Source organism: Silurus aristotelis (genome assembly GCF_946808225.1).
Source record: "Silurus aristotelis genome assembly, chromosome: 12".
NCBI classification, from domain to species: Eukaryota; Metazoa; Chordata; class Actinopteri; order Siluriformes; family Siluridae; genus Silurus; species Silurus aristotelis.
In genome coordinates this window covers 22,206,919-22,231,578 of record NC_139585.1, presented here as the reverse complement: position 1 = coordinate 22,231,578, position 24,660 = coordinate 22,206,919, and the positions used below count along the sequence as shown (strand labels likewise).

General features: G+C 38.4%; 1 protein-coding gene across 2 annotated transcripts in view; it reads right to left on the bottom strand.

Moving 5' to 3' along the window:
* The window catches only part of bicc1 (BicC family RNA binding protein 1), a 71,092-nt gene extending 48,584 nt beyond the window's left edge, over window positions 1–22,508 (bottom strand). For both annotated transcript variants that reach the window (XM_083556944.1, XM_083556945.1), the window contains exons 1-2: window positions 21,956–22,508; window positions 7,096–7,142 (exon numbers count right to left, since the gene is read on the bottom strand). In XM_083556944.1, coding sequence (XP_083413070.1) covers window positions 7,096–7,142; window positions 21,956–22,151 — 243 coding nt within the window. In that variant the 5' untranslated portion in view covers window positions 22,152–22,508. The remainder of the gene's footprint in view (window positions 1–7,095; window positions 7,143–21,955) is intronic.
* Between the last annotated feature and the right edge of the window lie 2,152 nt (window positions 22,509–24,660).

Below are 24,660 nucleotides of genomic sequence, written 5' to 3'. Positions count from 1 at the left end.
ACCCTATACATGACTCAAACATTGAGGTGATTTTTTTTTTAAATTACACTCTTGTAAGGTTTCAACTATAAGCCACAAAACTCAACAGATGCCACTGAGGAGGTTTCATATTGCTCGGCTTGACCCCAAGATCTCTGTCTGAAGACGTCACGTTTGTGTAATAGATGTGAGTCTGGCTTCTGCACATCTTTCATGCTTTATTAGCAATTTACAGTGTAAAGGTCAGCGCTGCCACGGTGGCAAATTTTTACAAATGATTCTGGCTCCGTATCAAACCCCATTGTGAACGCTATTCCACTCTGATGTTACTGCTGATTTTGGCAGCACCATGCCCATGTGAGAGGCACATTCAATCAGACCACACACACACACACACACACACACACACACACACACACACACACACACACACACACACTACAGAAGAGCAAATGCAGCCACGGTGAAATACGGAGCAGCAAAAAAATCATCTTATCTCTTAAACTTACAGGTTATGAACTGATATCAGCCAGTTGTACACAGTTGTAAACTATATGCAGCTTGAGACAAGCTCCAGCCAAGAATGGTGTAGTAAAAAAAATGTAGCATTTAACAATTCTAAGCTGATCAAGAATCAGCTTAGAAGGAGTAGCACAATTTCCCACATTGTGATATTTAATGCTCCAGCTGAACTAAGTGTGAGAACTGACTGCCATGCTAGTTCTGGTCTGGCACCTGCTTCTTGCTGTGGTCCACAGAAAACAGCTGTCATTGCGCCACCCTCGTTCCAGAACCAGACTCAGTCAGGAGCTCAATTCGCATAAACAGCTTTTGGCTGTTGTTATGAAACACGTCCATGCAAAAAAAAATAAAAAATACAATTGTTTCTGTATATTGATTCAGCTGAGACCTTTGGGTGGGCTAAAACTTTATATTTTCAGCAGATTCAAAGTTGACAAGATGCAGGAACTTAAAGATTGGTCAAAGAAATTCACGTGTCCCAAAGGATGACGTGTTTGCTGGTCCACCCAATATCAAAAGCTTGATGGCATAAGCTCTTAACGGCATCAAGTATCATTTCTTGATTAGCTTTTGAAACATATACATAAACTTTGAACCTATATACTTCTATACACTTTTAAACAAGATGATGATTTATCAAGGGCAGATCTTTGTTGCAGTAAAGCTTTCTTGCCTCGGAGCCTGGTCTGATCCTGGTCAGTGTGAGGTTTCTTGTGTTCTCTCTGTGTTCTTCTGCATTCTAAACATGAATGAATGATTTATCTACACACAATAATCTTTTTTCCTTTATGAAACAGCATTTTTGTTTTACTTTCAGCCTGACTCATCATTATTGTAAAGCCAGCGGATTTAGCATTTATGACTCGTATGGCTCAGAAATACATTACTTGATCATTTAAAAAAAAAAAAGATAGAGAAACAAATTTCCCATGATTCAACACAACTGCCTTGTTTAATGCAAAAGGACTCTTTCTCTCGAACTCTCTCACTGACCGACAGACTCCACATTTATACAGAGGTCCTATATGAAAAGACTATATGTTTTAAGCCAAAAACCTAAACACTCAGGATGTTCATGATTTAGCAGCACATACAGAGCATTACTATTTTTAGCTTTATGTCATTGCTTTATGTGATTGCTGTTAAGATGGCTTTCGGCTGAGGGTGTTGGAGTCGTGAATGAGAGTTCAGCTACAGCCCACTCTGCATTTCCTCTGAAGCAGATGTAAAGTTGATATGCTTTCAGATAAAAGCAAAGCCATTTCACATTACACTTTTCACACTGGTTTTGTTTATAGCTAAGCCTAAACTTAAAACTCTCAGCATTGATACAAATTAGGGTATCACAGACAGTTTGGCTGAGCAGAGGGGGAAAAAAAACAAAGTTTGAAAGCCTTTTAAAAAGTTTGAATAACATTCTTGACCACACAAGTCTAGTTAGACACATACACACCTTGATCAGAGGCTTGAGGGGAAAACAAGAATTGCCTCCGCTGTTTTAGAAAAAGCATGTGTCAGAAAAGAAAGGCAAAAACAAATCCAGGCCAAGCAGAACACTTCATCGGTGGAAAAAAGGCAGACAGACAGTGAGCAAGACCATGAGGAGTCATCTGTTCGTAGGCGTGGGGAGCGGCCTGGCCCACATCACAGGCCTGCATGACCATTATTTCCATAGTTTTCCTGTCCCAGGGAGAAGTGTGTTTTTTAATTGCCATGAGCTCTGAGTGCATGCCGAGAAACGGGAGTCTCAACAGTCATTGTACTTACCTCACAGCCTGTGTACTCCGTCCAGCGAGGCAAAGAGTGTGTGATGGGATGGTCCCAGTCACCACATCACTGTTTCCATGCACACTTGTTTTGAAGTTCAGCGTGGATCATATCTACATTTTCTCCTTTGTAGCTGGCACACTGGCTAAGCCAAATTTAATACTGCCTAAAATCAGTCATGATGGATGTTAATGTGGTTGTCTTCAGTGAACTTGTGCTCACTAATTTGGGACCATTTAGAATAAAAACGGGACTGGCCAAAAGAAAGAAAACAATTCCCAGGCAAGGTACCATGGTAAAAAAAATTTGATAAATCAATAGAGATTTCCATTGGGAATTCATATGAAAGGAGCTGTGAATTCCTAGGATTTCATATCCATTTCAAGGCCAGATGCAAATGAACCAGTGAAATTATTAACAGAAACACAGCACAATGTCAGCCTTTGTGCTAACAGCAGCATAGTGTTTATTTGAACTGAAACAGGAAGTCAGGATTCTTTTACTCTATTAGAAACTGAACAACCGCCATTAGGTTTTCAGAGCTGTCAATTGTAATGTATTTAATAAAATATATTTTGAACATGCGGAGCAACACTATCAATTCCATTATTAAAAAATGGAAAGAATGTGGCACGAACAAATCCGAGGAAGTCATCCACCAAACGCCAGCAAGGAGCAACCGAGAAGCCAAGTGAAACTTTGACTGAGCCGGAGAGAAGCTGTTCACAGGACAACTATAAACCAGACACTCCACAAACCTGGACTTAATGAAAGAGTAATAATAAAAAAGCCATTTCTTAAAAAACAGCATGTGAAATCCCACTTGGAGACTCAGCTAACATCTGGAAAAAGGAACTCTATTCCTGTGAGACCAAAATCTTTTTGACTGTGGCACAAAGTCCTATTAATTGGAGCCAGCCCAAGACTGCTGATCACCCTGAGAACACCTTCTACACAGTAAAGCATAGTAGTGTAAGCATCATATTGTGGGACTAGGAAACTGATCAAGTTCTAGTCTGCAAGAGATTTACTAGGGTAAAGGTTTACCTTCCAACAGAATACTGTTCAAGTTAATGAGTTCATGAGAATCAAGAGCCTGTATGTGTTCCTAGGTCAGTCAGTTTAAAAACCAGTGGCAATACTTTTGCTTTTGTAATCGCTCTTCATCATGTGCCTTTATCTAATCCAAAATGTTAAACCAATTTTGCCAAGAAAAATAGACAACCTAAACAAATTTTTCACCATCTTGCATTTAGTGCGTTTTTTAGTCTGTTAAACAGTTTGTTTGCTGCTCCAACTGCAAATTATTTCCAAGCGCCACCAATTGTGGCATATATCATCGTCAAAGTAACCTTCACAAAGGTTATCAAAATATATTATAAATATTTGAAATGGTTTGCTTATGAAGCTTATAAAGCTTATGAACCTGATAGCAAATCTGCTAAACAGAAAGTAAGGCTCATCTCCAGGACTGGGACCTGAGGCTATGCAACAAATTTTGTGACAGCGCCATTTACTGGTAAAGGTTACAATAACATGCTAAACATTCTTATATCTAAATGTAATTTTTGCTACTCCTCCCCTGAATTTTGTCTGTCCACTGTCCATGACCAAAACACACAAACCATGAGTGAAACTACACATGAATCCCTTTGCCTTGAGTCATAATTTTGCTTTATTGGGATTGCTTAGGAAAAAGTTGTAGCATGGCCGTAAAAGTTTCTCATAAAAAAAAAAAAGCAGTTTGCACTTTTAATTAACTTTTGTTTATTTTGCACCGTTAAACGTTGTGTAGATGACATTTTTTACGTTTTAAATACCGGGTTGTAACACTACACTGGAAAGCGTCTAGGCGGCTGCATACTGATGCAAACGTTGTATTCTAAAATGTCTATGCTTTTAGCATATAAGCTGGTTGTTATTGTAATAGAAAGTAGCAATCAATACGAAATGTGGCACATACTCTAACCACAGTCGACTCCAAGGCACAACGTCTACCCATTGTGCTAAGGCTTTCTGTCAGGCTCATGTTACCATCCACATCTGATTGAGAGCTCATGTCAAATGGTGGTCCGCCTATACTGCAGTGTTTACGAACATGCTTTCACATTGAGCCCAATGAAAAGTGCTAATAAAGCCGTTATGTTCCAGGACTTGCAAACCTGCTTCTCGTTACCTCCGGCTTCTCGGCTAGTCCCGCTACAAATAATTCTCTGTTTACAATCCGTCTTCACTTGATAAACAATTGTGGGGGTTTTTGGAGGGACTAAGGAGGAGAGGAATGTTAAAGCACAGCTGCCACACAGTCTCAGGATAAATAATGAGTTAACCAGGCTATAGTGATGATCAGAAAGTGTATTGGGTTCTTGGCAGGAAGTGTAGACGTACTGAAAGTAGCTTTTGATAAGATTATCTGGATGTGGGATATTGGACGCCTGGTTTAAATCTCGGTCCTGGACAGGTTGCGAGGAAAGAAGGTAACTCACTTTGAAAACTTGTGATGGTCCAATTCCATAAAACCTGTTGCACTGGTGAAACTGTTTTGCTGCAACTGGCTGTGGAATGTGAAGTACTCAAGAAATCACTTATAGAAACAAATCAGGTATGATAATTGTTCCAGTAAACTTTGTGTGTGTGTGCACGTGTGTGTGTGTGTGTGTGTGTGTGTGTGTGTGTGTGTGTGTGTGTGTGTGTGTGTGTGTGTGTATATATATATATATATATATATATATATATATATATATCTTTTTTTTTATCTATGCATTAAATACAATATAAAGTAGCTGGACTAAATCCTAAACAAACACTCACAAATCCTGAAAGGAGATCCACTTTAAGCTCAATCGACTTCAATAACAATACTGTCCTTTACTGCTACATTGGTCCAAGTGGACTCCAAAGAAGAGCTCATATAAGCATTGATCATTCTGCAGGCTTCTGCTAACTGTCTTCACTGGAAATCCTTAGACAGTAAAGAGTGCCTTGGTCTTCATCCTGTACATACTATAAAGAATGGTGAGGGTTCCTGCGTTTTAGTCTCTGTTGGAAAGCTGATCTCAGCACTCAGGTTAAGCGTAAACATCCACAGAGACTGAATCCTACCATTGTGCTCGACCCCAGTGCCGAAACTCTGACAGACAGGAACTCAGTGTTGTGACTGAAAACATCGTTCTGAATCGTTCTCTGTGATGGGCAGATCGCTCAGACAGAACAAAAGCCAATCACAGCAGCAACAGTACAGCTAGCAAGGTGTGGATTGAAAGATAGATTTGGAAGATTTGTGTTCATTCAACCACAAATGTGTTAGTAAAATCAGGTACTGAGGTAGGTGAGGTGAGGAGGCCTGGGGTGCACTCAGAGTTCACAACAATAGGGTTGAGGTTAGAGCTCTATAGCAGGCCACTCAAGATCTCCCACTTCAGTATCTTCATGGAGCTGGTTTTGTGCACACTTTCATGCTGGAACAGGGTTGGGTCTCTCAGTTCAAGTGGAAGGAAATGTATTGCAACTACATCTAAAAACATTCTATACAATCGTGTTCCTCCAACTTTGAAAGAAAGGTGCTTTATACTTTTCACATGTACTTTACAGCACAGTGAAATTCTTTCTTCGTATATCCCAGTGATGTTAGGAAGCTGGGCTCAGAGTGCAGGGTCTGCCATGATACAGCTGGAGCATTAGGGTTTAGGGCCTTGCTTAAGGGCTCCAAGAGTGGCAGCTTGGCAATACCGGGGCTTGAACCATGACCTTCCAGTCAGTTACCCAGAGTCTTAACCACTCAGCTACTACCACTGAGTATTTTAGAGATTACCAACCCACTAAATGTTTAATAACTAATAAAACATGGTTACCAAATCTAACTCGGGGAAATTATTAATATTGCTGCTGCCTCGGAAATCTAGCGTGCGAGGTGTTACAAAAGCGTTATTGTCTTTAAAGCAGCCTAAACCTATTCACTATTTGTTTTAAATCTTTTGTTGGGGGCAAATGTACCAATCTGCCATTTCTGGAAACACAGGCTCTTTCCTATTCATCAAATCTTTTACTTCCAACTTGGCTGACAACTTGGTAAATGATTATTTGAAAAGCCAGCATTGGCATTCCTGAAGCTCTGACTACTACTGTCTGAAGCAGTTTGAGGTCCAGGCCACAGCACACTCTATCCTCTAGAACATACTCGCGTAGCCTAGTGGGTTTATTTTCCCACCCCTTTCATTTTGAGTTTATACAAACCTTTTAGCTTTCAGGGTGAGTGTGATTCTTCACTGAATCGGAACTATGGCAAGTTGGAGAGTGTGTTTATTTTGAAGGCGTTATTCCATTCTGCCTGTAAATGTAGTCAGGTTTTTTACAGGAGTGGGCCACCTGCCGTGGTCTCACTTGGGTCCTGGCTTGCATTCCCCACCCCTGGGCCATCTGGCCAGTCCCACACACGGCCTTTCTGTGTTTATCCACCCTGGTCCTGCTAGTGTTCTGCTTTAAAAGCTTGCACCCATTTCCCCTGTAAAGTTATCGACACAGGTCAAATGTGCTTGTCTTTGCTTTGGCAACAGAAGGATTTAAGTCCACCTCAGTTAAAAAAAAAAAAAAAAAAAAAGGATGCGAGTGGGCATACAAAAGTCATTAATCAGCAATGCAGTAGCAAAATCTGCTGCAAATCGAGCGATCAGAGAAATCAGACTATTCTGCAAACTTTCATGCTACCAAGGCAGCAGGGCATAGCTAAGCATGTCCATATGTCATTTCCACAGAACTCTGTAGGCAATATGATTTTGACTGGTTTTACACCACTACACAGACTTGCCAAAGCAGTGTGGTTTCCCTTACCTTCTGAAAGAAATCCTCGCCTCCGTTCACCCTCCCCTCGGCGGCAGCTGCGCAGAAGAAAGGGACATTTCAGAAAGAATAAAACATCAGGGTTCACTTATGGATGTGTAAAACAAACAAAAAAAATCAGCAAGTAATCTTTACACATTTTGCCACATGGCCAGCAGTGGAAAAATCTTTGTCATTGGAATTCATGCAGGTTGAATGCACGGGCCAATTCCCTGCTCATTGGCAACAAGATGTCTTTGCAGGAAATGTGTGGGCTTGCGTTAAGTGAAGGCTCATATAGGAGTTCTGTTTGGTGCATATCAGTAAGTTTTATATTTAGGAAATTCTTCTCTAAAACCATCAAGCATTCAAAATATCAGCATATTTTATTATTATATAAACACCTTCTAAGAGTAAAGGGTTACCCTGCAGTGTGGGGTTAAAATAATCCATCCAACATGAACACTATATGGACAAAGGTTTGTGGACACCTAACCATTAGATTCACATTTTTTAAACATCTAATTCTACATTTAACCCCCATTTGCTTTTATAATAACCTCCACTCTTGTGGAAGATGTTCCACAAAATTTTGCAGTGTGTTTGTGGACATTTGTTGCTCATTTCACCAATGTCAGTTACTAATGTAGGTCAGGTGAGGAGGCCTGGGGTGCACTCAGCATTCCAAAAAGTGTTCCCAAAGGTGTTCAATAGTAATAATTGTGTTTAAAACTCAACAGCAGGCCACTCAAGATCTTCCACGCCAACCCATTCAAACCATATTTTCAAGAAGCTGGCTTTGTGCGCAGGGGCATTGTCGTCATGCTGATAGATTTTTTTGTATCCTAGTTCAAGTGAAGGGAAAATTTGTGTGCCTCTAACTTTGTGGTAACAGTTTGTTTATATAGTGTACCTGGAGCATGAATTTGTATTAATGTTAATTAATGTTAGTTAATAAGCTTGATTAATGTTAATAATGATCCAAGTTGGATACACAAAAGACAGTAAATCACTAAGGGAAATCAAACTGGCATGACCGACAGTTCATTTGGTGACATGGGCAAAATCGTGTTGCCACAAGCCCAGCTAAGCCAGACAAATACCCAGTGTGTATTTATATCCTTGGAATTACAGGGATGTTTTTAGAAGCACATTCACTTCAAAACAGCACAAACCAACACTGCACCATATGAATCAGCTCTGCATTACAATGATACCATGAAAAAATACACTTGGAAAGTGATTCACATTAGAAATACTTACAGTAATTATGACCTACATGCAGATTTATAAAGCTAATAACATTCTGATATGGTACTGGGTTAATCAGTTTTTGCAGAAAAAAAAAACCAAACAATCTACACAAACCTATATTTAAAGAGCCTTAAAAAGTAGAAAGAGAGTGTTCAGGATAAAACCTCAACGAGTTTGTCCTGGCTGTTTCAGATATTATACGCTCAGTATGGTCTAACGATAAATGAGCACATGTTTTAACCATTAACTCTGAAAGAGAGTCAGGATATAAATATTATCTGTCTGTAAAAAAATACATGCATGTCTATTTTCAGGGTTACTCTGTTGTAAAAATTGTAATAACACAAATATCACTATATGAAAGTCCACACATCTATATTTCATATTTTCCAGACTATGTAGTGGTTTCTTTAGCCCTCAGCCAGCACTGCTGTATATACAGACAGCCAGGGTAATGAATTAACTGCCTGCTATGGTGTACTACAAGACTCATTTCTTTTACTGGTATCGTTCACATTTGTAGTACCGTAAAAGTAAAGTGTCTCTATAGTACAATTAATACCAACTTTTTCTGACTGATCACCTTCATGCTATGAGGAAACAGTTCTGTCCTACTGGAAGTTGTTTCTTCTAAGATAATCATGTTCCAGTCACCATGGCATAATAGCTTAATTAATGGATAAATAAACAGGGTTTCTGCAGGTTTCACAGTCATATTTAAGACTTTTTAAGAACTTTTTAAAAACATTAAGAATGGAATTTATCACAATATCAAAAAGACACAAACACGTTGTTAGGAAGTGACCTTAACCAAGCCCTACATAATTTTTTTCAAGCCAAGAATCTCTAAACTTGCACTTCCCCATAGCTAAAAAATAAAATCCGTTTTACGTTTCTGGTACAGTCCAAAACAGACTCGCACCAATAACAGAAAGCTGATGCATGTCGGTCTCATTTGTAGTCGTAAAACAGCAAATTATCTTTGGACTAAAGAAATTAAGAACTTAAACACCATGGAAACTAACAAACAAAAAAATTCTAAAGTGCTGCTGAAGAATTTCTACAAGCATTAGAGGTAGCGTTACATAGACGTCGAAAAATTACGACCTGTTTAAAATGATTCAAGACCTAGAACAGCGAATTTAACTTTTTGACTTTTTTAGGCGTACACCTTTTATTTTTACTTTGTAAGACCCACGGAAATCCTGACAATGATAAAAGTATTTAAATCATATTCTGTGGCCATAGTCACCAGACCTCTACTATAAGGAAAACTTTTTGGGGATTGCGGCCCGATGCGTTAAACAACACTCATCACTGTTATCGCCAAAATGCCAATTCATGGAATATCTTTTGGCAGAAGTGTGTTCATTCCTTCGCTATGTTTCCAGAGACTTGAAGAATCTGTTCCAAGTTGCACTGAAGCAGTTCTTGTGGCAAAACACTTTCAACACACTGCATACTGTTTTTACTTTGTCACCCATCTGAATCAGTTTGAGTTTTTGTTGACATAAATTACCGATTTTTTTTATATATAGTATTTTTAACAAAGGACACAAATCTCAATTGGCAAATCTTAATAAACAAACCAAAAAATTCAACCAATAGGATACACTTACAGTTCATTTTCTACAATAAGTTGTATTTTTAACTCTAGATTATTTCCAGGCTGTTCAAGTACAACAAAATCATGTGAAAAATGTCAAAAAAGTTTTGATATCGTTTGCATTTTAGAATGTTGTTGTTGTTATAACAAATGTAATGGAAGCTGCATTGCTCATGCTAATCCCAGCAATTTATTTTCGGTCAGAGGTCAAAAATATTACAATTAAAAAAGATTCACTGTATCCGATTATAGTATGAAAGTGGATACATGGCTTGGTTCAGAAATGTTTACCAGTTCAATAAACGAGCACTGGAGCATGAAGAGCCAACTTAGAACCTGCACATGCATTCTGAATAGCTGATTATGCATCTTATGCAACAAAGAGACATTTTTGACTAAAAGCTAAAATTCATTTTCCTCGTGCTTTTCCTATTGACCTTGAAGAAGTCACATTTCTCTGTCCTCAGCCATAGGTTTGAGATTTTCCTGGGCAAACCCCAGATGTTCCCAGATGTTCCAACACAGCCAACTGTGAGGTCTGCTTTGGGATCTCCATCCAGTCAGTATTTGAGCTAGTGCAGAAATATTCCAGGGAGAATCAGTGGTCCTACTATGTGCATCCCCTCCTGTAGTTTGTTGAGCTCCTAATAGTAATGAGAAACCTTGTTTTAGCAGGCTGAACTTTCAACCTTAGTTTTTTGTGCAGCTCATGGTTATTGGTGAGGATAGAAACATAGCTAGATCTTTCCTCATAGCTTCATCTCCTCTGGCTCCCGCTTTAGCCATCTTTCTCCTTTCACCATAGATTGATTCAATGACTTTCACACTGTTGTCACTCTTTTCACACCAGAGCAAAATCTTGTAACTACATTTTATTAACATATTAGTACTAACTACATACTTTTACTTCAAAACACTAAACCAAAAAAGATAACACCAAAAAAGTCATCGCTCGTTTTAAGTCATTACTCATTTTCTCCACGTTCTTATTTTTGAGACAGCTCCTGTATACAGAAGCCAAACCCACAAAACCCTCTAAAGTTCAAAGAGAGTTAAACACAGAAATTTAGAAAGGTAAAGCGATGAAGCTTGACATAGAAGTGTATTTCAGTTCTATTTGAAATCTTACAGAACTCGAAAAAAAAAATGCCTTCAGTGTGACTCTACAATTTTCATAGTCATGAAAATAAAGAGAACTATATAGATAGATAGATAGATAGATAGATAGATAGATAGATAGATAGATAGATAGATAGATAGATAGATAGATAGATAGATAGACTTTTAAATTAAAATGAACACAAAAAAATTAGACAGAGGGAGTGGGGGGTGTATATGACAGAGATATTGACAGAAGTCCATATTCAATGTGTCCCGTTGTGATTGTCAATAAAGTGTTAATATGCTGATATTAAAGTGGTACTGTGTTTTGCCAGTCCAGTATTAAAGTGATATTTTTTGCACAGTTGCACAACTCTGTTATAAAAAGATTGTTCAGTGATGATTTTCTCCTAACTGGAATTTTGGGTCCATCTATCATCAGCTGCACACCTAGCCTCAGAGCAGAATTGTATCATATGCTTTTACTGATGCATGGCCAATTGGGCTGGTTAAATAGATTACAGATTAACAGCATTCCCAGAGCGGAAAATAAATGGGATCCCAGTTCCAAAATGTTCATATGATGCAAAAACACAATCTCTGTGCAGTCTTTTAACAGTATGTTTTATTACGTGTAACTACATAGCAAAGTTATTGAGCTGTCATTCCTAGTATACAGCCAACCTCTGGCAAGTTTCAAGAAAATGTGCAGAGATTAAGTAAAGCTAATTCTCCACTCAAACATTCACTCTTTTAAAACAAAAAAACAACAACAGAAAAACAGAATACAAATGCAAATAATCCTTAACAATCTGTTCTCAAAGTTTGGGCACCTTGAAATCCCTTAGTCATCAATCACTATGGGAAACCCCACAAGCCTTTAGCTCTCAGACACGTGGTTGTTGCACAAAAATGACATAATGAATATGCAGTAACATTACATAAACTGCTATAAAATACTAAATAGCAAAACCAAGACCAATATAAAATGTTTAAATGTTAGAACCAAATATAAATGAACTTTGCAATAGCATTTTTATAACAGAAAACTAAGTATAAATATTTATTTTAGTGCTCTTTGACAAGCATAGATACTGACACCTAAATCAGCAATCAACTTAGTATTATTCAATCAGAAATATGACAGAACAATTTAAATGAATGCACCTGCTAGCTATATGGCTTGATCAGAGTTAAAATAGGAAATAATAAAAAACAAAAGCATCAAACTCCTAGACCTAGAATTATCTAGAGACATATTCCCAAAAGTATTGGGTCACCTGGTCATAAGTATGGTATGTGATTTTTGAGAATGACATTCCACATTTAGTCCCAATTTGCTCTTATGATTCCCTCCACTCTTCTGGGAAGCTGTTCCACTTGAAGTGTTTTGAAGTGTGCTTATGGATATATCTGTGTCCATCAGACACAAGGGTATTACGAAAGTCAGGTACTGATGTAGGTGAGGAGGCCTGGGGTACAGTCAACGTTCCAATTCATCCCAAAGGTGTTCAGTAGGGATGAGATCAGAGCTCTATAGCAGGCTACTCAAGATCTTCCTATCCAAAGCATGTAAACCAGATCTTCATGGAGCTCACTTTTTTCCAGTATTGCCACGCTGGAACAGGTTTGTGTTTCCAAGTTCAACTGAATGCAACATTTTATTATAGTGATTCTAAAGACGTCTTGTACAATTGAGTGCCTCCAGCTTTGTGGAGGCACCACATATATCAGGAAAGGTCAGGTGACCCAATACTTTTGGCAATTTAGTGTATATATATATATATATATATATATATATATATATATATATATATATATATATATATATATATATATATATATATATATATATATATACTAGCCTGAGATTTCTGCAGTATTGCTATCAATGCATTCATACCCATAAATTGTTAGACACCAACAAAAGTACTAACAAAGCCTTTTCTGAAAGAAAGCCACAAAATGCAGGACTGTCACAGGAAATACCAGTGAAATTGTGGTTGGATTAGGCCATTAAAATGTTTTGGCTCCTCACACCTGTTTGGACGAAAGATTACTGCATTGAAGCAAAATCCCTCAAACTCAGTGTAAAATATAGTGGTGGATCACTGATGCTCTGGGGTTTATTGACTAGTGGTTTCAAATGCTCTTGTGAAGATTCATGTGTGTAAAGACAGTTTAGCCCACAAGCTGATTACATCCGCCAAGATTTAAAGAATTGCTTGCCATAGATATTTCAAGAAGATAATGACCACATGTCTATATCCAACCTAGGGAGAAAATGTTGATGTCTGAACTGTAGAGGGAAGTCAACATTCACAAACCTATAAAGGCGATGTTTCGCAAGAAATGACTGGTCCTGGGTGTCCCTAAATAAGTTACATCATAGCAAGAGACTTCCACAATCAGTGTCAATGTTTTGTAAAAAAAAAAACATACCCAATACAAAATTACCCTTGCATATTTAAGCTTTAAATATTATCACTTGCATGCTATTACTATTACTATTCTTGAGCCCAAATTAGTCATAGACCCAAGGCAATTAGATCACATTTATGCTTTCAAAATTTTGGACACACAGTAACAGAGGTAAATGAGTTAATAACAATTTAAGATGGATTTCTGCATTGACTTATACATAAGCATAGGTTGTATCCAAGTTGGTGTATTATTAACCGATTCAATGTTGGGGCTCATTGACTCCATGCACAACACTCTCCTTTCTCATATACTTACAAAAACAAAACCGACAAGCTAAAACTATTATTTAAAAAAAAGGAAGCATAAAATATGTCTGGCTGGTTTAAGGCTTCATTTAACACATGAGTCAGTTCATAAAAATGTGTGCTGGACTCTTGATTATCTGTGGATGCAGAGTTATGTGCAAGGGATGTCCACACCATCCATGAAAGCTGGATGCAGGGGTTTATTAGGAAATCGTTATCAGCAGCTGTGTTCCCTGGCCTCAAACAACGGGAGTATGTTATGTCCACAGGAGGTTTGCAAGTTAAAGCTATTCTTATTAAGAAACACAGAAGATTTGCTGCTTCTCCTGCAACCAGAATGGGATGCATAGACATGTGCAGACACTTTAAATCGTTTTTAAAATGTGTATAGAACCACAAAAGCAACTATTCAGGGCAAAAATCTCACATAATCTCATGTACTGAAAACAATACACTAGCTAGCTAGCCAAGATTAGCAGTATTTTATAGAATGGGTTGATCGAAGCTAATGGAGAGATTGTAAAGCAACATTACAGCAGCGTTTAGCTTTCTTTTTCGCAAAAAAAAAACAAAACAAATTGTTGAAAAACAATTACAGAAGCAAGCAAGCATATAAATAGTTGTAATATCACTTCCGGAAATAAATTATGTGGCTTATCTGGAAATTGCATTTATACAAGACCAAGAATAGTTGTTGGGAATTAGTACCAGGGTGAATCTACACAATTACCTCCAAGACAGAGCGCTGTTTGGGTTTGAATTGTGAACAACAATCATTTTGTTTTTGTCTTAAAGCAGGCAAGCTGGCTCTGGAGTAACAGGCCCATTTCTTTCCTTGTCATAACAAAGTCTCTGGTCTGAGCCAGGTTTTTTTTGTTTTTTTTTTTAAACCAAAGTCTCTCCAACAGCTGCATTGAATTATTCGTCATGAACACTGGGAACCTTCCACCCACTGCTCCTTCAGGGTCCTTCTGACCAGAACAGCCCGAGCTGGAGCTTCAAGCACAGACCCAGCATGCCGATTCAAGCCATTTGCAGCATTTATTGACCCGACAAAAGCAAAGCATTAGGTTTATGATGTGAAAATTAAGATTGTCAGTGTTTTTTTTTTTTTTTTTCAGTAAGATTCATTTATTTGACCAAAAAAACAAGGAAAGAAATGCTTTTCTCTGCCATGAATAGAGGCTCGGGATAGCAACAGCTGGCTGTGGAGGTAGTTCTTGGGGAGAATGCCATGTTTAACCTCTAAAAAGCATGGAGAAGTGTTTCCCTAGGCTACAGTCCAGAGGACAACCAGGCCTAAGCACATGCAGGCCTAAGCCAGCACTCTCTCACTGCTTTACACTTTTATCTAGCACAACAAAGATGAACTCTTTAAAACACACACACACCGGACACACACACATACACACACACCGTGAGAGAGAAACATTTTCCAAAATATATTTTCATCCACGAGCAAACTTCACTGTTCCTTCACTGCCTGTGATTTGAGGAATGATTTATGCACCAAATGATCTCAATGAATTAAAAACATCCTAAAGTCACGCTTTGACAAAATAAGCCACTCATTGCTAAAATGAGAAAGGAAAAACAGGAAACTTTGACTGAACATGTCATGTACTTTGCCAAGTTCAGTCCGGCTGTTTTTCTGCAAAACATTCATCACTGTTGTAGCAACAAATTCTTATTTAGAGCACTTTTAGACCAATAAAGCTCCAGTGTTGTGTCAAAGTTATGCTTGTTAAACATAGCAGTTATTTTGCCCGAGTTTAGAACTCGGGTAATTTAACTAATTTGTGGCTTGGCCACTAATAATCCATCCCTCTCCATCTATCAGTAGCATTAGCCAGTGTATTATAGAAGGCATTTGGTTATAAAAATGGTTCTAGCATTATTTATACTTTGCTATTACTGTTTTTCTGAAAAAGAAAAGATTACTCAATAAATCCTGCTAATTCCAAAATACTAGCATTGCTAACAATCCTAATATCAAGGAAAAGATTTTATCGTGATTTCAGATTTAGTAGACAGACATTGGGCTAATTTTAGCAAAGCATTACATAGCCACCTAAAATAGACTTCTTCTGGCTTCTCATGGTCCTGTGTCTGATAGAATCGGAGCAGAAATATAAGGGAAGCTGAAATAGTTTCAAACATTCTCATAAACCACAGCAGCAAATATTTTGGAAATATACCTCAAGCTTCAGTGCACTGATCTAGCTTTGTACATCATAACACTTTGGATACTGCTAACTAGCTTTCATTCAGTGCTAGCTCACAAATCAGAACATGACCCAAAGACAGTGTCTTTAAGCATTTATTTAAAAAAATAATCTCACATTCTATTCACCTATCATGTCAAATTTGACACTAGTAATTATTTTAATGACTTTTTTCTCTTTGACCTTACTGACTAGCCATAATTATCAGGGTGTTAAAGTGCACGAAAAGGTGGGACTGTTTTCACCTGCTCTGACTGGCGAACAGAAATAAGGAAGTGCTGTGTCAAGCATTTCAGAGAAGTAATAATGTGAAGAAACACTGAAAAGAAAAGCTTTAGGCTGAAACACATGGTCTAGTAATTACAACTTTTTAATACGATTACATATAGTCTCTGGTGCTCCATCACAGCATCTCTACAGCACAGGGTTTGGTCGTGCCTGACCTGAATCATTAAAAACACACTAGTCCTACCAAACACTGTGGAAATACGCAAAAACAGCAGCTATAAACATGGGGAAAAAAACTCTCATTCCATTTGGTCATTTCAAATTGTGATAAATCACCGTTAGCCATTGATTTAAACTAAATATGATTATGATTAATAGCGAACAATTATTTCAACAATCGGGCTTATGTTTATTTATTTCACTTCAAACATAAATTTTCTTTTTGCCTTTTTTAATTAATTCTGAAAGTTCACTGTACGGTCCACTGCCAATGAAGTATTAGTCTCCTCCAACATCCATCTGGTTTATGGCTTTGGTTGGGGCTTTAGCACATTTTTGCCCAAAAATAACACAATATCACATATTTGTAATTCCTTTTCATTGTGTTATTGCAAACAACGTAACCTTCTTGAGCTGTTGCTAAAGCAACAAAAAATGACCCTCATTCCCAGTCCTTTATATAACTGGTTCCTTGGTTCGAGACCAGTAGGTTTCTGGTGCTTGTGAGAGAAGCAATTTTCCTGACAAGGAATTTGTTCGTTTGCAGCGCACAAGCCCAGAACAATTTCGAGGTAGTGCAGTGAGAGAAGAAATGCACTAACACTGTCTCTAACATTTAAGATGATCGCAAAATTTACTGGTGTGCTGTAAAAGATTTATAGCAGGAAAAGCAGATAATGGAAGATACTATAGATTTAGAGGCTGTGTAGAGTGTGTACATATAATCTGCTAACCGTTGTGGTATGAACTTTTGAAAGTATATAATTAGCCAGAACAAACAGAATCTGTTTATAGAAGAAGGTAAAGCATGCTTCTTGCCATTTTTATCGTACATTTCACCAGGACTATCACTTAGTGGGCTAGAATGTGTTTGCATCTCTATTTGTAAAATCCTTTCCTGTAAGTGGTATTTCACGCACACACACACACACACACACACAAACACACACACAAACAGAATGCGTGGGAGCTTTTACTAAACATGTTCTATTACCACTTTTTCTTTTTGTGCTACAGCTATACACTATATACATTACAGACTAAAAGTTTGGACACACCTTCTCATTCAAAGAGTTCTCTTTATTTTCATGACTATGAAAATTGTAGAGTCACACTGAAGGCATCAAGGGCTATTTGACCAAGAAGGAGAGTGATGGGGTGCTGCGCCAGATGACCTGGCCTCCACAGTCACCGGACCTGAACCCAATCGAGATGGTTTAGGGGTGAGCTGGACTGCAGAGTGAAGGCAAAAGGGCCAACAAGTGCCAAGTATCTCTCGGGGAACTCCTTCAAGACTGTTGGAAGACCATTTCAGGTGACTACCTCTTGAAGCTCATCAAGAGAATGCCAAAAATGTGCAAAGCAGTAATCAAGGCAAAAGGGGGCTACTTTGAAGAACCTAGAATATGACATTTTTCAGTTGTTTCACACTTTTTTGTTATGTATATAATTCCATATATAATTCCACATGTGTTTATTCATAGTTCTGATGCCTTCAGTGTGAATCTACAATTTTCATAGTCATGAAAATAAAGAAAACTCTTTGAATGAGAAGGTGTGTCCAAACTTTTGGTCTGTACTGTAAATATATATATATATGTGTGTGTGTGTGTGTGTGTGTGTGTGTGTGTGTGAATGTCTCTATATTACACCAATGCATACTACACTCCAGAATCTTATGTTAATTTTTCTCCCCTTACAAAAACCATCTGTGCTACAACATTTGACAAGTTTTCTGTAAGAATTTCACTGCCATATATGTGACTTGAGTATTAGAAGCAGGTGGGCAAAAAAAATTACACATACAGGACCTTAAATTTAGACAGGAAACATGTGCTTTCTTGCTTGTGTCTTGGTGTCATTTCACCTCCAGGCCAAGACGATGAATTCAAACTCATGCTCCAAACGACTCAGGATTGAACTGCTTAATGGAAGCCGACCAGGACTAAAAAAAATTGCATTGAATTTATATGTAAAAACACAGAATGTGCCATTCTGCCACGACGCTACACTTTAAAGCTTGAGCATTGCTACGCTGGTCATGAGGGCCAATTAAAATAAACCTGTTTCAAATCCAAATAATTAACGTCACTGTCCGAGGTGTATGAAAGCGTTCAACAAAAGAAAGGGGGTCGAAAGGGCCAGAGCAATCGGCTCTGAAGGTCTAGATGGTGTTGGCACCTGTTCTGCTTACACATTCGTCCTAAAACATTTAAAGAAATAAACCCTGCACAGGGCTGTTAAGATGACGAGCGAGAGCTGCAGCAACGCGAGGCAGCCGGGTGAAATTCTTTTAAAGCACGAGAATGGAAAATTTCTCTTTCACACGCATACATCTACTCAAATACACAGAAGCCAAACAAAAAAATCAGTGCAAAAACATGTGAGCAGTGACAGGACATGCTGCGTGACGTCTGTGGCCTTGTCAACCTTCAGGCATTACTAAGCAACGTCTTTATTTCAACACACTTTCAGATGAATGGTCAACAGATCCATCACTCAGTGAATCAGCCGTGCCAGCTGTCGGATCAAAGCTTTTCGTGAGCAATTTGTATCTGAATTTCCGATTTACGTCGGACACTAAATCTATCTAATCAATCTGCCATAAGTCTGTTACATTTACTTTGGCATGATGGGCTTGTTATTCGTTCAGACTTCTCTATTTTTCGTCCAGCTGCTTTTAAATGCCATTCCAGCATCAAGCGGTACAGAAAGGCGTACGGTACATTGGTTTCTATTGTATGACGGTAATCAGGCCTCTGTGGTCATTATTAATCAGGAAATTGGTATGCAATGCGAACTACAGATGCACAGTAGGGTTGTTAGAATGTCATGACTGGTCACAGTTGGTCAAGGTGTATGATCGGATGGTTACTTCACTATTAATTCTTTTCTGGTGACTAAAAGGCTGTGAGTTCACATTTAAAGACTGCCAAAGGGAAAGCGATTTCAACTCGGCCTTCTCGAAAGTCACTGGGGATGATAGAAACCCTAGTGACTGTATGAAAATGGTTATATCACAAAAATATCACGAAAACAGATCTGACACTTCGAGGGTGGAAAGCACAAGACTTTGAAATGGTACCTGGTACCACGACATCAGCAAATCCTTTAAGCCTTGTGAATTGCAATGTGGGCCCTTAAACTCTCCATTATGTCTCATAAGCCTTGCTCCTCAAGCGCCTTATTATATTCACTGCCATTAGAAAAGACCATGGCCATGAAGTGGTGTACTTGGTCTGAAACAATGTTTCAGTGGGTCGCACATGACAAAGTAACATTCAGATGAATGCCACGACTCAGAAGCAGATTCAAAGTTGCTCAGGTGCTTACACATGCCTATTTTTTCCTTTTCTAAACATCAGCTTCAAAAACTGTTATTCGCTTCCCCTAATAAAAAAAAGTTGAACTCAGGTAAAAGGCTGTGTTCTTCCTGTGCAGGACTATGAGAATTTTCTTTGGGTTTTCTCCTAAAAAGTCCTAAAAACATGCTGACTACATTAAATTACCTGAAGGTGTGAATGTGTGTTTGCCCTGCAATCACCTGGCATGCAATCCAGTGCATATTTCAACTTCATTTCTAGTCTTTCTAGTGTGGACTAGAACGACCCTGTTTCTGTCCACCACGACCCTGTCAATGTTGTAAAGCTTACTTCAGATGAATGAATAAATATCTTTCTATCCATCTGAGCCTTAAGCTGATATTCTGTTTATGTTTTCTTTTTTTGGATGCTCTGTATCCTACCACAACAGTGATCGTGAGCTGTAAGATGTTTTAAAGTTGCATGACATTCTCTATAACCTTGAATTGAAGGTTTAAAAAAAAAACATATCAGCAGGGGGTTTCCCGAGTGTGGTCTGTGAAGCATAGTCATGGTTTGTCATGGTTTGTTCATTTAGTGGTGGGAATCACAACTCACTACAGACAATGCATTGGATCTGATGTGTTCTGTCTGTAGAAAATTGAGGAGTAGATAGTCATAACTTCTAACTGGTTCTAACTGAAAAAAAGTATTATACACATATACACTATATGAACTTTTTTTACCACAAATTTAGAGGACCACAATTGTATTGTGCATGACATTTTTCCATCACTTCACCTAGGAGACCCAAACCTATTACCACATGACAATGCCCTTGTGCACAAAGCCAGCTTCTTGAAGATATGCATTACATGGGTTGGAGGTGAAAATCTTAAATGGGCTGCTATAGAGCTCTAACTACTAAACCCCTTTGAGATGAAATGTAACGCTGACTGCAGCCCAGGTCTCGTCACCCTGCATCATTGCCTGACTTTACTAACACAAATCTCCACAAGCACACTATAAAATCTAGCGGAACATCCTCCCCGAAAAGTGGAGGATATTATAGCAGCAAATGGGGACTAAATGAGGACCGGGATGTTCAATAAGGCACACGAATCTTGGTCGGATGTGTACAAACTTTTATTCACATAGTGTATTTATACTAAGGTCTGTGTGTCTAAGTTGTTTTGTTAGAATTGCGCAGTATTCCAGTAAAACAGATTCAGAGGGGAAATAAAGAAGAACAACTGGTAAACGCATTGTAATCGTCTCACGGACTATGTGTTTCAACACTGACTCATATTGGCCCAGGAGGTGAACAGTATGGATGAAAAATTTTACTGTAGTTATACCACAAAGACAATTTGTGAATGCAATAAACAAATCAGTGAAGCTTCCATTTGAAATTGTTAAAAATACAAAATGACTAATACGGTGCCATGAGTTTTGTTCAGGATGCCCGCGTGAGAATAATGAATCATTTATTTCAATTGATTTCATTGATATCATTGATCATGTCGCAGGTATGGGGTTTGCATCGGTCGGTCATTCATATTGCAACACAGTCCAGTGAGCATATTGCATTGCTACAGTAACTAACCAATGATCAACAAACAATATGTAGCGTCATATCAATGATGGCGAAAATAAATATCCTCTGGTGTAAACAAAAGGGGAAGGGAAAGGAGAGCAACGGAAATGGTAAAAGAACTCGTGTATCATTAAAGGCAGAAGACAACCAAAGTTGATGTAAAAATAAATAAATGAATCAAGGTAACAGTAAAAAAAACTGTCTGGAGATTATAGCTGTATAAGACGGTCTAAAAGTCTCCAAGCAACAAGTTTTAATGCAGATAATGGTGCAGGACTTGAGGAATGATGCATAAGGGATTATTCCACCTCTAAATCTTTGTCATTTCAGATATTACAAAGAACAGGACCCCAAAGTATATATATATATATATATATATATATATATATATATATATATATATATATATATATATATATATATATATATATATGTCCTTTATATCTTACTGCAGTATAGACGTGGCCTTTTTAGTATAGTGCTTTGACTCCTAACATCTGGAATACTACTCAGTATGGAAGCATGCAGTTAGTCAAAGCCTGCAAAGCAGCAGAAACATCTGTTTGTTTGTTTTTAAAACTCATGAGCAGAACTTTTTTTTTTTTTTTTACCTAAGAGCATGAGCTCGAGCTTCTTGCGGTCGACCCGAAACCTCTCCTCGGTCCACTCGGGGTCGTGGGGAACCGCCGCGACTCCGGCGTGCTGCTGCTCCTCGTCCTCGGAGCCGTGAGGCGGCGGGGAGTCGCTGGAGCTCGGCGCTCCCAGTTGATGCATGAGCCCGTTCACTGAGCTGCGCCCGGCGGCCATGGTGTCCGCGCGTAACCCGACGCTTAACAACGCAAGGAACACTCAGACACACAAAGAGAGAGAAAGAGACAGAGAGAGACAGAGAGAAAAAGAGACGCGCCCGTGTTCTGCTTACGAGCGCTCTTCTGGTGTTAACTTGTTCTTGGCATCGGACGCGGTCCCGTTAAGTTCCCGTGACGTGCGGGAGGGAAACGCGCGACGCATGGCGCTCATTCCACTCCAATCCGCTCCGCTCCGTTCGGGAACGCGCTCTTTAACTGCCCCCGCGAGCAGAGCGCCGCCCTTCTCTCAAACTTCCGAGCAGGACAAGAACACTGTCTTCTGCGCTCGACTCGCACCCCGGCCCACGGCGACCCCAAGTTAGAGAAAGGCGAATTGCCTCTTATGGAGGAGTCCCGCGAACAAGAATGAAACAACCTTTCATCCTTCATCATCATCATCATTAATGTCACCATCATGAACGTCGTTGTCATTATCATCATATTCATCATCAAATCCATCAACATGAAAGTCATGATCATCATCAGTAATTTAATCATGAATGTCAGCAGCAGCAGCAGTAGCATCTTCATCAATTGATGAACGTTGCCATCATCATCATCATCATCATCATCATCATCATCATCATTTACATCATCGTCATTCATTTAATCACCATTATATTCCTCCTCATCATTAATATTTTCCTTATCAAAACGTCATAATTATCTTCTTCATCATCATCATTATTTTTCATGAACGCTGTCGTCACCATCATCATCATCACTGATTTCATCATCATGAAAGTACTTTTCATTATCAATATTATTATTATTATAATTATTAGATGTGGACATAATGATGTGTTTAAATTTCATAGAAACGATTTAAACTAAATCCATATTTGAGAAATAATTATAAGTACATTATTAACATGCCAGTATGTCATATTCTTATTGAATATATGAACTGGTAGCTCAGTGGTTACTAATTGAAAGGTCCGATGTTCAAGTCCTAGTATAGCCACTGTTGGGCCCTTGAGCAAGGCCCTTAACCCTCTGTGCTCCAGGGGTGCTGTATCATGGCTGACCCTGCACTCTGACCCCAGCTTCCTAACACTGGTATATGCAAAGAAAGAATTTCACTGTGCTGTAATGTATATGTGACAAGTAAAAAGCACCTTTTTTTCTTTCTATTTCAAACACAGGCTCTGCTTCACAGATACACAAAATGAGCAGAGAAATACTGACATCTCTTGGCGTTATACTAGAAGATCACTGCTTTAATAACTATATTAACAAAAGTGACCTGAGACCAAATGTTTAACAAATTTCATAGCAGCGTAAAATAAACAGAAAATTGGTCTATGTAATTCCTTTGTATTTTCACTTGTGTTTCATTTATTCGTCTTTTTTTAGAGCGCAATATACTGTGGAACATGAAATATTGCACTTGCTTTCCTATTTCTTTTTTTTTTTTTGATAGTACAAATAGTTTCTCCTTTCAAATATCCCCAATACAACCCCTCCAAAAAGCTATTATTGCAATGTAAGGGTGCAATCAACAGTCATGTGACACTTACACAAGACTTGAGCCCATACATATCAGAACAAAAGTAGAGATAAAAAGAAATAACAACAAAACTGCCATAGCGTAATATAGATTAAATTCTGGATAAAACATTGATAAGAGACATCAAACTGTTGAAGAAAAGCAAAGCGGACAGGAGAAAAAAATAATAATCAAACCACATAATTACCTACTTGGTAGTTCTTTCAGATTTCCAAAATATAACACAAATTGGTCTCCAATTTCAGTAAAACTTTCCCCAAGCCCTTTAGTGTACATCTGAGCTTTTCTAGTTTCAGTATAAAACATAACATCTTCCTATTCATGCATCTTCAGTCATTTATTATTATTCCAGAAACACAGGCTAATCCACCTGTTCAATCTGTTCTTTTAGGAAATTTATAGAAGGGGCGCTAATGAACATAAGGTAAACCTACACAGACAAATCAGAACATGCGATAGACCATACAGTACACATACAAACAGTAAACAGATGCCTGGATCAAACTGAGGATCCTGTAAATATGGAGCAGATCTCTACCCACTGCCCAGTGTACTGCAAATGTAATACATAAAATCAGTTATACAGTATTGTCTATCGGCAAACATCATAGTACAGGGAGACTCCTGTCTGACCTTGTCCATCAACCTGTCCATCAGCACTGCAAATAAGAAAGGGCTCAGAGCTGATCCTTGATGCAGTCCAACCTCCACCTAGAACCAGTCTGTCATTCCTATTGAACACTTCACTGCTGTCACACTGTCCTCATACATGTCCTGCACCACCCTCACATACTTCTCTGACATACCTGACTTCCTCATACAAAACTTTCTGTCTAATGTTTAATATTTAATATTGCTGTAGTTTGCCTGGAGCCTAAATTAAGAATTCCATTGTACAAACTGTCACTAAGATATGGAAGCCCGTTTTGAATTGTGAGATATTTGTATATTTGATATG